Source organism: Pelodiscus sinensis, chromosome 10 (assembly GCF_049634645.1).
Source record: "Pelodiscus sinensis isolate JC-2024 chromosome 10, ASM4963464v1, whole genome shotgun sequence".
Taxonomy (NCBI): domain Eukaryota; kingdom Metazoa; phylum Chordata; order Testudines; family Trionychidae; genus Pelodiscus; species Pelodiscus sinensis.
The window spans coordinates 54067403-54084341 of NC_134720.1; the positions used below are offsets into that span (position 1 = coordinate 54067403).

At 54.8% G+C, this 16939-nt stretch overlaps 1 protein-coding gene across 1 annotated transcript in view; it reads right to left on the reverse strand.

Moving 5' to 3' along the window:
- Nucleotides 1–13472, reverse strand: part of MB21D2 (Mab-21 domain containing 2) — a 55791-nt gene extending 42319 nt beyond the window's left edge. The window contains exon 1 of the mRNA XM_075938277.1: nt 12820–13472. Within this exon, the coding sequence (XP_075794392.1) occupies nt 12820–13447 (628 nt within the window). The 5' untranslated portion in view covers nt 13448–13472. The remainder of the gene's footprint in view (nt 1–12819) is intronic.
- Between the last annotated feature and the right edge of the window lie 3467 nt (nt 13473–16939).

Below are 16939 nucleotides of genomic sequence, written 5' to 3' on the forward strand. Positions count from 1 at the left end.
AAAGTTAAGAAACAGTTACCAATCCATGAGAGGACCTTCCCTCTTATCCCTCGATAACCCGCTTTGCTTAGGAGCCGTTGGTGAGAGACCTTGCCAAAGGCTTTTTGGAAATCTAAGTATAATAAATCCACCAGCTCCCCCTTGTCCACTTGCTTGTTGACCCCTCAAAGAACTTCCGTAGATTTGTAAGACAGGATTTCCCTTTACAGAAACCATGTTGACTCTTCCCCAACAAACTATGTTCTTCTGTAGATCTGACAATTCTGTTCTTTACTATAGTTTCAATCAGTTTGCCTCGTACTGAAGACATGCTTAGTGGCCTGAAATTGCCAGGATCGCCTCTGGAGCCCTTCTTAAAAACTGGCATCGCATGAACTACCCTCCACTCATTTGGTCGAGAAGCGGATATAAAGGCTAAGTTACAAACCACAGTTAGTAGTTCTGCATTATCACATCTGAGTTTGTTCAGAACTGTCAGGTGAGTCCCATTGGGTCTTGGTGACTTGTCACTGTTTAGTTTATCAGTGGGTCCCAAAAGCCTTTCTAATGACACCAGCATATGGGACAGTTGCTCAGATTTATCACCTAAAAAGAACGGTTCAGGTTGGGGCATCTCCCTCACATCGTCAGCCGTGAAGACGGATGCAAAGAATTAATTTGGTTTCTCTGCAATGGCCTAATGGTCCTTGAGTGCTCCTTTAGCATCTTCGGTGTCCAGTAGCCCCACGGATTGATTACATCAGACGCCTCCTCCTTAAAACAACCTGCTATTACTTTTGGAAGTTTTCGTCAGCTGTTCCTCACACTCTTTTCTGTCCATCCGAATTACATTTTCACCCGGCATTTTCCAGAATTTCTGCTTCTTTATAGTTTCCTCATTGGGATTTAACTTCTACATTTTAAATGACGCCTTTTACTTTGCTGTTTAACCACGTGGTGCTTTTTCGGTTCTCTTACTGTGTGGTTTTAATATGGGGTATACATTTAAGTTGAGACTCTTCTAAGGTGTCTAAAGTTTCCAGGCCGCTTGCAGGGTTTTCACTTTGGGCATCGTGCCTTTTAATTCCTTTTCAACTAGCTTCCTCATTTTTGTGTGGCCCCCCTTTCTAAAATTGAATGGTTGTGGTGTTTTCCCTACCAGTCCAATTGTATTCACCTCTTGGACCAAACCCCGAGCTCTTCTTGGAGCTCAACCAAGAACGGCCTCTCCTCTTGCGGGTTCCAGGACCAGCTGCTCCAAAAAAAAAAAAAAATCAAAAAACTTTTATTTCTGCATCCCGTCCTGAGGTGACACGTACAATCTGTTGGAGGAGAAGGCTCCGTGGCCTCCCTGGACCCCTCAAAGCACTCCTGAGCACCACGCACTGCAAAGTGGGGCAGGGCGGAAGAGAAGCAGAGACGTTGATTACGTTGGTCTTGACCTTTGAGATGACGACAGTTTCATTTCTAACAATTGCTTCCTTGCTTTCAACCACGGACTTTCCGTGCAAGGGCAGAGTGCCCAACCTCCTTCCCTCAAGGCTGACTCTGAGCACAACCTCAGAAAGCCCCAGCATACGCACGGCAAAACTAAGACCACGTGTACACTAGCACTTTTCTTGGTGTAACTTCGGTCGCTCAGGGGTGTGAAAAAGCCACCCCCCTGAGCGACGTAAGTCACACCAACAGAAGCATTAGTACTGACAGCACTATGTCAGCGGGAGAGCTCTCTCCCGCCAGCTCAGAGCAGCCACATGGGCGATCTTACAGTGGCATCGGTACAGCTATCCCGCTGTAAGCTTGCTAGTGTAGACACAGCCCAAGACAAGCGAGCGCATGGACTAGCATTTCAATTCAAACTCCCCTTGTGGCAGGCACACGGGTTGTACGTCTCAGGGTGCGTCTACTCTGCATGTTATTTCGAGATAACTCATGTTACTTTGAAATAACAATGTGAGCGTCTACACAGCCATTGCGTTATTTTGAAATCATTTCGAAATAACACACGGCTTATTCAAAAATCTGTAAACCTCGCTCTACGAGGAATAACGCCTGTTCTGAAACAGCTATTTCGATATAAGGCGTGTGTCGATGCTCCACTGCCGCTATTTCGAACTAGCACCTCCCCAGGGCCTAAGTTATTCCTCCCCAGTGCCTCCTAGGACTCTAAATCACGATAGCACGTCTGCATTTGGGGAGTCTGCCTCGGACTCATTTGGAGGCTTCCCTGCAGTGTAGACGTGCTATTCTGAAATAAGCTATTTCTGAAATCAGCGAACAGTGCAGACTTACCCTCAGTCGCTGCATCCAGCAACAATATTCTGTCCAGACTCAGCAGTTCTGGACAAGCGGACTTGCCTTAGTGAGCGCCCAGTGTCCAGAGGCGGGAGTACCCCACTTCGCAGGTACTTGGAAAAGGAACAAAAATAAATCCTGCCTCCAACATGGCTTGTTTCTTATCTCCCGTCGGAGTGCCGGGCTGCCTGTCTGTCACACAGTGCGACTACGCGCTTCCCTCGGCCCTTGTGGTTACCCACACCGGTAGCTGTGGTTTCGCTGTCACTTTCGGTCCCCGATCGCTGGGCTCACATGCCACCCAGCTCAGCCTGACGTCAGGACCGCACTTCGTAAGGAGCTTTGGGAACCGACTGCGGAAGATTATTTGCTAGACCCAAGTAAGTAGGTCACTGTGTAACCTCCCTCCGAGGCCAACCCACTCGATCAGCACACTAGGAGGGCGCGTGAGTACCTTCCCCAGCATCTGTACGCAGGCCTGCCAATGGGGGGGGGGGGGAAGAGGGGCGCCATCCCAGCTATGGCCTCACCCCAGCCTTACCAGAAAGAACTGCCCTGGCATGACCAGGCCGAAGAGGCAGCGCAAGCAGCAGGAGAATTGTTATCTCCATTTTACAGACAAGCAACTGAGGCCCAGACAAGGAAAGCTTCCCAAAATGCCCCAGTCCCGCTGCAAGTCAACAGACGCAGGCCCTGACCCAGGCTCACACCAACCAGGGAGGTAGGGTATTCAGAGACTTCAAAACCCAGCATTTTAACCCATTGCAAATGTAGTTCTACCACGTTACACCTGTAAATGGAAAGTCACATTTGGTGGAAGACTGGTGAGAGCACGATTTTCCAGGTCCGAGGGTTCCCAGTCCAGTGCCTTGACCCCAGTCTATGGCCAAACTGGACAGTCTCTGAGCCAAAGGAGAAATGGCCACAAGTCAGACATCAGGAACCGTCAGACACAGAAACTCTTTAACACGCCTGGGCCCTGGGGAATGGATTTCAAAGCAGCCAGCCTTTTACAGAGGAATTTCACCAGCCAATTACAGAGCCAGAGCGAGCGAGGACTTGACCTTCATATGCAAATGTGACACTGGTTCCCTGGGCTTGAACAAAGACATTAACTAGATGTCACATTATAAAGTCACTCTCCCTGCCATTAACACTTCGTTGACATCAGAAGCTATGAATGGGACATTTCCAGCCCACTCAATTAGCCTCATTAGCACCCGTCCTGCTATCCACAGGGGTTTTTTTCTCCCCTTCTTTTTGGGTTATAAACTCTGGGTTCCAGCTCGTTGTTTTTACAGGTACAGACAAACACGGCTCCCGCTCAGAGACTTTCTTCCAGCCGGTGCGGCTGTGATTCCCATTGCTGTCGTCAGTCTCCATTCTCGGCCCCAAAGCATGCAGTGCGGCCCTGGGACAGCCTCTTTTCCAAAGACAATAGTGATAGAGATGCAGTGTGAGTCTGGTGTAGCTAAAACAAAAACCAGGACGATGTAGCACTTTAAAGACTAACAAGATGGTTTATTAGGTGATGAGCTTTCGTGGGCCAGACCCAAATTGATCTGAGGAAGTGGGTCTGGCCCACGAAAGCTCATCACCTAATAAACCATCTTGTTAGTCTTTGACGTGCTACACAGTCCTGTCTTTTCTTTTGCAAAGAGGCCTGGAGAGGAGCAGGAGGGGAGAAAAGCCCGTCCAGAGCCATGCCGTCCTCCACCAGGCCCGACAGCAGCGGCTGCAGACGCGTTATTCTCCAGGCCTGGAAGAAACCGGGCAACAAGGTGCACTAGCAGACAAGCAGCCCCCCATCTTTGTTACCAGCACAGTGCGGTGACGACCGATTTTTATTATTACAAACGGCAGCGTCTGCATCCGCAGGCCCCGGTTCTGAAAAGCTCTCCACGGCGTTGGAGTCGGTTTGGCCAGCGAAGGGAGCGCAGAGCCGCGTCCTTAGAGCCTGCATGCTCAGGGGCTCTCCAACGTGCATGGGGCCCCTCTCACAGGCCAGTGCCCCAGCTGAGCTCTGGGTGGAGATGTGATACGTCTGCCCATGAGTCATTGCCCACCCACCAGCCTGCTGGGACAATTCCTCCTCCCTCGGCGAGTAAGTTCTGATGGGCGCACGTACACGCCGCAAGACAGCCCCGTGCTCGGTCCCAGCTCCCCAGACCTGCCACGGAATGAACAGCCCGGCTCTGTCCCTCCCAACCCCCCCAGCCACGCAGCGCGCGTGGACCAAAAAACCTGCTACGCCGCTCTTGTCTGTCCGTCATGGCAACCTCCAAAGCGCCACTCTCGGAGTGGCCCAATCCGCCAGCTAAGCCAGCAGGCAGCTTCTTCCCCCACGGACGATTACCACCTTCGCCGCTGGAATCAGAGGCTACTGCAGAGAGCGCTGCCCAGAGTCAGACAGAGATCTCGCTCCTTGCCCGATGAATGGTGGGTAACTGGTGGTGAAGAGCGGGGCAGGATTAAGGTGAGCATTAAGGTGGGCACTAATTGAGAATTAAATGGTTTGTTTTTTCCAAGTGTGCACCGTGACTCCCCGACCCGCACAACAGATGCAGCCACCGGAGAGTTTTGCCCACGGTCTCCTTCCGCTTGACAAAACCGGCTGTGGAACTGTAGGGTGGCCCTTTCCTCCCCAAACCGTTCATCTCCTTTGGGTAGCTCCAAGCCGTGACTGGCTCTGTGAGCCATGTATTACACAAGAACGGCCGCACTGGGTCAGACCAAAGGTCCATCTAGCCCAGTGTCCTGTCTGCCAGCAGTGGCCAATGCCAGACGCCCCAGAGGGAGAGAACACAACAGGGAATCCTCACAGGATCCGTCCCGACACCCACCTCCAGACACACAGAGGCGAGGGACACCATCCCTACCCATCCTGGCAAACAGAGGCCAGGGACAGCACTCCTACCCATCCTGGCAAACAGCCACTGATGGACCTAACCTCCATGAGTCTATCTAGCTCTTTTTTGAACCCTGTTAAAGTTCTAGTCTTCACTGCATCCTCTGGCGAGGAGTTCCACAGGTTCACTGTGCGCTGAGTGAAGAAAACCTTCCTTTTGTTTGTTTTAAACCTGCTGCCCAGAAATGGACGTCTGGTAACTGAGACAGAAGAGGAGCACCCGGACACGGCATTTTAGCTGAGTGGGTGGGTGGTGAAGGCGACATCCTAGAGACGTTATGCAGACAGACTCAGCTAGATTGAGACCCAGCTGAGATACCACTTGTCCACGGATTTGGTACCACGTTCAGCAGAGGTTTGGTGCCTGCAAAGTTGGTGCTGTTCAAATCTGCCTTCCATATTACCCAGGCTCCTCCTCCCCCCCACATCTGGGGGCATATTACCCAGCCCTCCACCCCCCACACCTGGGGGCATATTACCCAGCCCTCCGCCCCCCCCACCTGGGGGCATATTACCCAGCCCTCCCCCACATCTGGGGGCGTATTACCCAGCCCTCCCCCACACCTGGGGGCATATTACCCAGCCCTCCGCCCCCCACACCTGGGGACATATTACCCAGCCCTCCGCCCCCCACACCTGGGGGCATATTACCCAGCCCTCCCCCCACACCTGGGGGCATATTACCCAGCCCTCCCCCACACCTGGGGGCATATTACCCAGCCCTCCGCCCCCCACACCTCGGGGCATATTACCCAGCCCTCCCCCCACACCTGGGGGCATATTACCCAGCCCTCTGCCCCCCACACCTGGGGGCATATTACCTAGCCCTCCCCCACACCTGGGGGCTTGAGCACATGAGCGCAGAGAGAGGGTTCTGGCTGGGCTCACTTGGTAACATACGGCGACTGAGTCCTGCCGGGAGGGCGGGGAAGGACTAGATGGCCTCTCGAGGTCCTGTCCAGTCCTACGGCTCCGTGACAAACAAGCTGCACTGTGGTTATAGCCCCGTTTTCCAGCTGTTCAATACTCTGGAAGCAGGGTGCAATTCCCCACAGGCCACCCTCCCGCGGACAGACCTTGTACGGACCGGCAGAGCCGCGCCCGGGTCTGCACGAGCGAAAAGGCAACCGGCAAAGCTTGAATTAACTAAAACATGCCCCCTGCGAGGAGGAACAAGAGACACGACGGATGCAGGAGAGGCCCCCCCCATGGAGCAGGGCCCCCGGAAACACCCATTAAGCTAACGAGAGCTGCCAGCAAGCGCTTTCCCCGAGACACGCTTGTCGTCTGAGACACATTCCCCCAGTGGAGGGGCTTCTGAGAGTTGCAAAGTTGAATTCCCGCCCCCAGAAGCGACTCTGCGACTCACGGGCCCATCTCCGTGCTTTGCTAGTCCAGAAAGTGCTACCAGACCATTGGTTGTTAGTCCGTGTATCCTGCACCGACTAACGCGGCTCCCCCGAAGCGTCTGCCGCGAGCGTCCATGCTCCTTATTTCAGCTTCCACTTTGATCTCGATCCGCTAGGGATGGAAACTCCCGTTTAATTGGTTACCCAGTTTCACTGGTTAACTGATTGAACGGGGGCGGGAGGGGGGAGCGGAGTGAAGCTGCTGTGAGTGGGGGGGGGAGAAGAAGTGGCGGGGGGGGGGCTGCCCCTTCCAACCTGCGTGGGCTGGGAGTCTGCAGGCCCACACTGTGTGGAAGTGGCAGCGGGGGGGAGGCTGTCCCAGGTAGCAGCTAGCCATGCCCTAGTCAGCGCTACCCAGGAAGGGCGATGGTTCCCAGGTAGCCAGTTGCCTGTTCACACCCCTAAGAGCCACTAAATAAAAACAACCAGCTGGCTAAGAGAAAACGGAAGCGTCTGTTTCCAGGCTAGAAACTCCCCAGGTCTGATTGCCACGTCTGTCTTGCTGCTGCTGCTTTTGTGCTAGGTGATGGCGCAAAGAGAAACAAACACCGATCCCCGTCTCCTAGTGACCACCCTTTTGTAGGAGCATAATTACCCGTCGCCGGTAACGCACACCGGGCCTTGGCGCGCGTCCCCCCAACCCTCGACAGACGTTTCCCCGGCCTCAGAGCGGGGTTGGGGCAAGTTCTTGACAATGCCGCCTGCAGCGCGTGCGTGCCTGGAAGACGTGTTCCCTGCTCCTCGCTGAGCGGCCTGCGTCACCACCTAACGTTTCCGAACAGTCGCCAGCGTCGGCTCCAGCTCAGTCGCTCACCTGACTCACAGGCAATTAGAACAAAGCCTCCGGCTGGATTCACTGCACAAAAGGTGTGTGAGTCAGGGGGGAGGGGGGATTACACGGCCATTATGGGAGACCACGTGGCCCGGCTTTCAAATCTGGACTAGCTGCCTCCCAGTCCCCCAGTGGAGGGGGCAAGAGGCCAGGGTTGGCGTCAGCTGGCTACCCTGAGGTCCCTAGGCCTTACTGCCATTGGGGCACATCCGCAAGGCGCGTTTCTCCTCAAGACCTCAGACCTGTCGGGAGCGGCCGCTTGCCAGAGAGGGAGGGTTACAATCACGCCTCCAGAGAGACCCCTCCGCTCCGGCAGCTATTTCTGCCCCTCAGAGCAGCCCCCGACTCAAAGTCTCTCTCTCCCCTCCCGCAGGCGGCGGGAACGGCTCCCAGTCGGAGAGGGAGCCGTGTGCGTCCGTTTCAGCACACACCACGAGGAGCCCGGTGGCACTTGAACGAGTTCATTAGGGATTAGGAACAATGCCCCAATAAATCCCTTCGTTTTTAAAGTGCGACCAGACTCCTTGCTGCGTTTCCAAGCGCGCCAACGCAAGCGTCTTGGAGCCTCGGGCCTGTTTCACTCGCCTCGCCGTGCCTGCTGGAAGTGAGTGTGGGGATGGGCCTGCGGGGTCTAGCGAGGGCTCTATCCTCCCCACTACAGCCACCCAGGGATCCCTTTCACTGGTACAAGCTCTCCCCCCTCCTGGGAGGTTTCCCCCCTTCCCCTCCCCGCAGCCAAAATGGTTCAGGGTTGTGTGGAGCTGAAGTTTTACCCTCCCCTCTTGTGGAGACGAAACCTATTTAGGCAACAAGCAAAGCAGCCAAGGTTTCTGAAAACGGCCTCACGAACGGATCGAGACAAATAATCCCCCCTTCTCCGTACGGCGCGGCCATGCCTGAGCCCCCAGAGCAAAGGGACCGTTACAGATTGACGTGGGCTGTCCGCACCTTTGCATGGAAAAGCAACCCGGGAGTCAGGACCCAGGACAAAGAACGCAGGAACTAGTCGGAGGCAGCACTGGGAATTGCCGAGGATGGTTAATATTCAGCGTCCCGATCCCGAAGAGCCCAGCGTACGGCGTTTCCATCCCACAGCGTATCGGTGCCTCGCGACTCATTTGGACTTAGGCCTTGCAGCCCAGAGAGGAGCCAGCCACCTCCCCAGGGCGATTCTCCGCAAAGGGTTTAGAACAAAGAGGAACTCGGCTGCTCTGGAGAAAGGAGGCAGCAAGAGCCACAACTCCAGCTGGTCTGGCGGGACCTGTCCTGCCATGGATGGACACCCCAGTGGGACTTTTATCTGGATACAGGTTGACCCTCTCTAGTCCGGCACTCTCTGGTTTGGCAACATCTGTGGCCTGGCATGATTTTAGCTATCCAGATGTGCACTTGTCATGGGTGCGGCCGGGTTTCCCATAAAGTTTGCTTACAGCCCCCGGGCCTGGCTCTCCGTGTTCAGGGCTGTGATTTAGCTCCAATTCACCCCTCGATGTACTTGGAATTTGTCACAGCCCCACCGGGAGGTCGGGTACAACTGCCTTCCTTACCCTAGCCGAGCACAAGCGTACACACCTGTCCGAGGCTCCCAGAGGTGAGTGGCAGACCTAGCAGTTAGACGAGTGGTCCCAATGCGGGGCCCGCGGGCGCCATGGCATCCGCCGGGGTGGTTACGTGCGCCCGCTGAGTGACCAGGGCCGGCCCCAGCCATTCTTGCACCGCAGCGCATGTGTGGCCCACCAGGTTGGGATCACGGAGTTAGACTCTGACCTCCAAATCCCCCGAGTACAAGGCATTCTCCCTCCCCTCCCCTGCCCTCCCCACTTAGAAACCTCACTGTGCGGGCACCACCATCTCCATCACAACAGAGACACAGCCGGGCTGCTCCACTTCACACACTCGGGATGTTCAGCACGAAGCGGGGACGTCACCCAGCAGGCATCCCCAAGACACGCTCTCTTTGGGCTGCAGCAGCGGCAGGGCTGCCAGCTCCTGGGAGAGGGCCTGGTTGTGCTACCACAATGCAAACAACCCTGCCAACAAACGCCTGCTCCCTCTGGGAGGGAGTCGGAAGGGGGCAGCTATGAACGGCCTTTTCTAGCATGCGAGGACACGGGCGGTTTGGACCAGGAGCTGGTGCAAGCAGCCCCTGCCTTGGACTCTGAAGGTGCAGAACACAGTCCAGGAACTCTTCCAGGGCTCTGCTGCCCACGCGCAAAAGAGAACAAGTGTGCAAGAAATTCCACCTTTGCAATACCAGGGGGGGGGCCTGATCCCAAGCAAAGTTACAGTCTCTGGCTGCGTCTACACGGGCATGATTTTGCACAAATACTTTTAACGGAAAAGTTTTTCCTTTAAAGGTATTTGCACAAGAGAGCGTCTACACTGGCATGTGCCTTTGCGCAAAAGCATCCGTGCCAGTGTAGACGCTCTCTTGCGCAAAAAAGCTCCGCCGGCCATTTTAGCCATCGGGTTTTCCTGCGCAAGAAATTAACGTTGCCTGTCTACACTGGCCTCTTGCGCAAGAGGGCTTAACCCTGAGCGGGAGCATCAGAGTATTTGCACAAGAAGCACTAATTTTGTACATTACAACGTCAGTGTTCTTGTGCAAATACTCATGGCCAATATAGACAGGCGGCAAGATTTTGCGCAAAATCTTGCCAATGTAGACACAGCCTCTGAGAATCCATCCATTCACTGGACAACAAACAATACCTGCGGGCCCTGAACTTAGTTTCCTCCTCCAGTGTTTCTAAATCTCCAGACCCCTTATTCCTTACACACACGTCATCATCTCTCGATTCATTTCCAGCGTCACTACTTTATATCCAGCTCTCAGATGGACGTTGGATTCCTAGCCCTAGATTTCTCCGCTGACATTGATTCTCTTCGACAATCACAAGAGAATTGTTGGGAGTTAGATCTGGAAGTTACTCTGCGTTTATCAGGTACAAGCATTGTGAGCACTTGCATGACCCGTCTCCTTGCGTGCTTGGCTTGATAACACATCAGTAGCGCTACATCAGAACAGCCAGAGACCGTAAAAAGTCTCATAGGGTGATTATCAATGAAAAACGCTTTTCAACTAAACCCAACCCTGTAGTTAAGGGACTCCTCTTCCTTTGCAAAGAACTTGATCCACTGATGGGTCTAGCTAAAGCTAGGATTCTGCAAGACCCAGACACTTCAGACCCAGCCCCCTGGCGGAAATGGGGCAGGAGTCCTAGCTCTGACAAAATTCCTGCACTGGAAGTGGTTTTATTTTGTAGATGGGACTCAAGGAAAACCTGCCAGGCATGGCCAGGGAGAGAATGCAGCTGACTGACGTGGGCTCTTCACAGAGGCTAAGAGCACCCTTCAGCCTGCCAACCTGGACACACAGCACTGGCAGAAAGGGGTGTACAGTAATTCCTCATTTAACACGTGCCCGCTTAACATGTTTTCGCAATAGCATGATTTTTTTTAGGGAACGTTTTTTGAATTACACGACCGTCCCCGGAATAACACGATTTCCCCAGCTGGCTTGTTGCCGGCGGCTGCGCGGGGCTTCCCCTGCCTCCCTGCAAAGCGGCGGAGGGTTCACCGCTCGCCGCGCCATTCCCCACTGATTCCCCCTCGCCGGACGCCTGGCCCCCTCTCCTCCGCCCCCGCTTGCAGGCCAGCGGCTGGGTTTCCCCAGCCGGCCTATCGCCAGCAGCTGCATGGGGCTTCCCCCACCTCTCTGCAAAGTGGCCGAAGGTTCACCGCTCGCCGTGCCGTTCCCCGGTGACCCCCCCTCGCCGGACGCAGTGAGGATCCCGGCAGAACCGTCACAGGGGCATACTCCCAACCCAATCTCCCTCCCCTTCCCTTCCACAGAGCCAAACACCTCCCCTTCCTGCTGTAACCCAGTCCCCTTTCTCCCCCAACCTTATGTCCCAGTCCCAACAGACACCACTACTTGAAATGCCACTCCCATCTTTTCCATTATTTTCAATGGGAAAATTGACCGCACCTAGCACGTTTTCACTTAACACGATCGGTTTCTGGAACGTCTCTATAGTGTTAAATGAGGAATTACTGCACAGTCTGCTACATCCCAGGCTCCACCATTACAGCTGAGGCAGGCTCCCCATGGCGAGGCTTTGCCACTGTGTGGAAGCACCAAAACGCCAGGAGTTCCGGGCGTTTGCCCATGGAGATGGACAGGCAAAAACAGCAGGTGTGTCAGGGGAGTATCTGTGGCCACACCCACCGTCTGCATGGGGGGAAGGGAGACAGGTGAAGGAAAGCTCCCGGGCTGAGACGCTGTGCGCCCATTCACGACCCAGAGCTTTGCAGACAAGTTACTGTGAGCCTCTGCCTGTGGGCCCTTCTCCCCACCCCAAAAAAAACATGCCAGAAGACCCAACTGAGCAGTTTGTCATTGACTTCAGCGGGGCTGGAATTCCAGCCAGGAGTTAACACGGAAAGAAAGGGAAGGGAAAAGGAAACCCACCCACAAACCGCAGACCTAACAAGCCCCAGGCAACTTGTCACCTCCTGGCCCTTGCTGTGGAGCGAATGAGCGGCAGCCTGCCAAGCCTGGCATGAAAAGGAAAAAAATCAAAATCCCAGAGCAAACATTTATCCACCAGCTAGTCACCTTAGCTCGCCGGAGCACCGCAGGTAGGCACTCGCGTGGTTCAAGGACTGCACGTCTGTGACTCAAGAGGAAGTGATCATGAGACTTCTGGAACACGACCCATTATGTTTGCATATACAAATGCAGTAATGGCTAATTATTAATAAACTGACTCTGTGCAGCCGCACATCTGCGCCCGCCCGCCCCGCATCTACACAGTTACAGACACGCACTGGAGCAAAGCAACAGCACCTTGAAGCTTGCACCTGTTTACTGGCAGGGTCTGCTCTCTCAGAAGGCTTGACCTCGGACTCTACAGGGCAGGTGAAGCCTGTGTGCTTCCCTCTCGTGTTATTTTGTGTGTGGCGCTGCCAGGCACCCGAAAGCCTGCGCTAAGGTCCATGACCCATGTTACTCAGCCTCCTCTCCTCTGGGAAAGGCTCCTGGTGGGAGGAAAGATTTGTAACCAGGCCCAGCGACTGGACCGCAGCCCTCCGCTTTTCATCTGCCGCTAACTCCGTGTCACCCAGGAGCCTGGCGATGGAGGCAGCGCCCTGGCTGCCACGGAAGGGGCCCCACCTGCGAATCAAAGCGACGTGCAAGCTCGCAGGGCGCTTGCCCGGCCGGGAGAACTCGTCCCTTAGCCCGCTTTGCGCCCCAGCTCGGGCGGGCTGCTGTGCCGGCCGCCAAGCCACCCGGCCAGGGCTGCGCCCAGAAATGCCCCGCGGGGAGGAAAGGAATCGCCCGGGTGGCCTCGCCCCAGGCGCACGGCGAGAGGGGCCCCGGCCGCGCTCACCCAGCATGGAGAAGATGAAGTCCTTGGCCGTGTGGATCTCCAGGGCGCGCTGGTCGTCGTACTCCCGCTGCTCGTGCCGGGCGAACTCCTGGATGAGCCGGTTCAGCTCCTCCGAGCGAGCCCCGGACCGGAAATCGAGCTCGGGGCCGGCGGGCTTGCTGGGGGCGCCCGGGGCGCCGGGCTTGCTGGCGAGCGGCGCCGCCATCTTCGCGCGCAGGAGCCAGGCAGCGAGCGAGCCTCGCCCCGCGGCGCGGCGGGGCCCGGGGCCCCCCTGGCGGCGGCGGCGGCGGCGGCGAGCTCGGCGGGGCCCGCGCCTCCCCCTCCCCCTCCCGGGGCTGGCTACAATGTGGCAGCGCCCGGCGCGGCGCAACAAGCGCGCAACAAGCGGCGCAGCCGGGAGCGCCGAGCGCCTGCTCCGAATCCGGCCGGGGCGGGGGCGATGCGCAGCGGCTCCGCCCGCCCGGCCCGGCCAGGCAGGCGCGGCTCCAAGCCTCGCCCCCTGCAGCTCCCCGCGGCCTGGCCCGCACCCCGCGGGAGCCGCGCTAGGGGAGCCGGGGGCCGGCGAGCGCCTGCACTTGCCCCTGCGTCCGAGGGGCGCCCCCTGGAAAGGCCCCTTGGGGAGCCGCATAGGAGAATGAGAACGGGAAGGGCCGGGGGCACCTGCTGCCTCAGCAAGAGCGGGGCTAGGGTTGCCAGATGGTTTCACCAAAAGTACCAGACCCTCTTTCCCCCCCACCCCCCAAAAAAGAAGTGCCTGGAAAATTTTGTTGAGCAAAAAAAAAAAAAAAAAAGCAGTCGTGGCCCCTTTAATTGCCGGGACAATCCACTGCCACTTCCCCCACCCCTGTGGCGTGTCCATGGGGGGCGAAGAAATGCGGAAAATACGGGACGTTTTATGTTTTTATTTTCTCAATTTCTAGTGCAAATACTAGAGTTTCTGGTTCAATACAGGACACCTGGCAACGCTAAATGGGGCTGAACCACAGCAGGCTCCTCCTGGGGGGGTCTCGGCTCCCCCCACCCCATGGGCAGACACCCTGAGTCCCACCACCCTGCCCTAGAGCAGAAACTTCCCCCCATCTCTTTCAGGCTGGTAGGTGGAGAATGCCAGCATAGGGGTGGGCTGCGCGTTCAACTGTGACACAGCTGCCTGGCCACCCCGTATCCAGAGAGGTTTTCTTATCCATCCGGGTCTTGTGAGGGCCCCTTAGACCAGTGGCTCCCAAACTGTGGCGCACGCCCCCCAGAGAGGAACATCTGGAGGTGTATGGTGCGGCCTGGGGGTGGGAAGAGAGCACCACCCAGTCCTGCTTGGCCCCCTAACTCTGCCATAGTCCCCTGTCATGGCTCTAGGAAATTCACAAATATATGCCATTGTATTTGTTTGCATTGCACCTTTAATCTTACCCCCCGACATAAAACACTGCTTTAGTTCACCAAGGGTACTGACTGCAAGCAAAGGGCCAAATTCAGTCCTCATGTAAGCAGAGGGATCTCCACTGAAGCCAATGGCTGAGGGAGTCAGGGAGAAGCCAGAAAGCCGAACTAAGCTGAACCTAGAAAGATCATCAAGGTGATTTTCCCAATATGTCCCAGAGATGGATGGTGAAGGAGATGGCATTTAGGTTTGGATCACGTTTAGGTTAAGGATCAAAGCTCTACCATCTGCCATTTCTGCCTAAATTGGGGAGAAATTCTTAAGTACAGCTGACCTGGTAACATTGCCAGCTTTTCAGGTCTTAGACTAATCAGAACTGAGAAATGGGTCATTGTTTTCCTTTGGAATTTAATCTGGAACCAGGATTAAAGGCAGATTTAGGTGTGGATCTAGGAATTGGAAAGCGAGAATGTTAAACAGGTTTGATTTGCAGTTCTGGCTTTGGCCCATCTGCAGTTTCATTGCTCGATCATGTCTATTATCTGTGCTGTAAGTAAGTAAGTGTGCGTGACACACGCCATTGGCCGGCTGGGGAATAACCAGAAACGCCTGCCCTGTTGTACTAACACAGATTTGCTCTCCGCTCAAGGAGCTGCGGACAGGGCTTTTGCAAGACAAGAACCACATCCTGTTTTCACTTGCGCTGTGCAGTTCCGAGTAGCCCTGGGACGCGGCCCTCCCGGCAGGCAGGGAAAGGTTACACTGCCCTGTTAGGCATGCTAATCCCCTCTGAGATTGCACGAGATTGCAATTCTACCTCATCACACCAGGGCAACTGAAGATGTCTAAATAAACACGCTGTTAATTCACCCCTTACGTAAACCCAACCAGTGGGGATTATCTCAGCAAATCAACAAAAATGAGCCTGCCGCCCTTAGCAATATGAGCTGCTGGACAGTGATGCTAGAGGAAACAGCTCTTTGCATTGCTAGAGCATTACCTGCTCTCCGAGTGTTACCTGAGCTTTTCTCCCTTGGATGGGTTACACTCTGGAACCACCTGCGTGGCAGGTGAGCATTCATCCCCTACCCCCATGGGGAGGCTGAGAATGGGACAGCTCCAAGCAATAATCCAGCGTACAGGAGTCAGCCTGGCTGATCCAGGAGCCTGTCTCCTCTGGATCTCGTGTTCTCCCGCAGCTGAGACGAAGTCCCTCTGGATGTACAGCCCTGGCAGAGAGAGGTGTTTGTGGCCCGAGGGCTTCTGCCTCCCTGCATGTGGCCCTCCTGGTCTAATGCCCAGTTTGATTGCTACAGGGAGAGAGATGACGTACAGCGGGCGCACTGAGCGGGCCCACCTCAGCACGCCGTGCTCTGGGGGCAAGTGCAGCAACCCTTGATCACTGCTCTGGATCTGGGCTGAGAGAGCCATCCCTGCCCCATGGCACAGGCGCCAGCTGAAGGCACCGGACTTGTCCAGCGTGCGGCCTGGGTAGCACAGGGAGGGCTCGGTTAATTCCCGGATCTCGCTCCCTGCCGCCCTCGGGAGAATCCCACTCCTGTGGCATGGCTGGCCAAGCTCAAGGAGGAATAAGAGCAGCCAGACTGGGTCAGACCAAAGGTCCATCCAGCCCAGTGTCCTGTCGGCCAACAGTGGCCAATGCCAGACACCCCAGAGGGAGGGAACACAAAAGGTAATCCTCATGGGATCCCTCCCCTGTCACCCACCTCCAGAGAAACAGAGGCCAGGGACACCATTCCTACCATCCTGGCTAGTGGCCATTGATGGACCTAACCTCCATGAATCTATTTAGCTCTTTTCTGAACCGTGTTAAAGTCCTGGCCTTCACCACATCCTCTGGCAAGGAGTTCCACAAGTTCACTGTGCACTGAGTGAAGAAAAACTTCCTTTTGTTTGTTTTAAACCTGCTGCCTCTAAATTTCATTTGGTGACCCCTAGTTCTTATATTGTGGGAATAAGTAAATAACTTTTCCTTGTTCACTTTTTCCACACCAGTCATGATTTTATAGACCTCTGTCATATCCCCCTTTAGTTTCCTCTATTCTAAACTGAAAAGTCCAAATCTTCTTAACCTCTCTTCATATGGGACCCATTCCAAACCCCTAATTCTTTTTGTTGCCCTTTTCTGAACCTTTTAAAATGCCAATATATCTTTGAGAGGAGGCAACCACGTCTGTCCGCAGTATTCCAGATGTGGGCGTACCATGGATTTATACAGAGGCAATAAGATATTCTCTGTCTTATTCTCCATCCCTTTTTCAATGTTTCCTAACATTCTATTTGCTTTTTTCACTGCTGCTGCACACTGAGCAGCTGTTTTTAGAGAACTATCCACAATGACCCCAAGATCTCTCTCTTGAGCAGTCGTAGCTAAATTAGTCCCCATCATCGTGTGTAGAGCTGGGATTATTTTTTCCAATGTGCATTATTTTACATTTATCCACATTACATTTAATTTGCCATTTTGTTGCCCAGTCGTCAAGTTTGGTGAGATCTTTTTGAAGCTCTTCACAGTCTGCTTCAGTCTTAACTATCTTGAGCAGTTGGGTATCTGCAAATTTTGCCACCTCCCTGTTTACCCCTTTTTCTAGATCATTTATAAATAAATTGAATGGGATTGCTCCCAGGACTGACCCTTAGGGGACCCCATTAGTTACCTCTCTCCACTAGGAAAACTGACGGTTTATTCCTACCCTTTGTTTCCTGTTTTGTAGCCAGTTA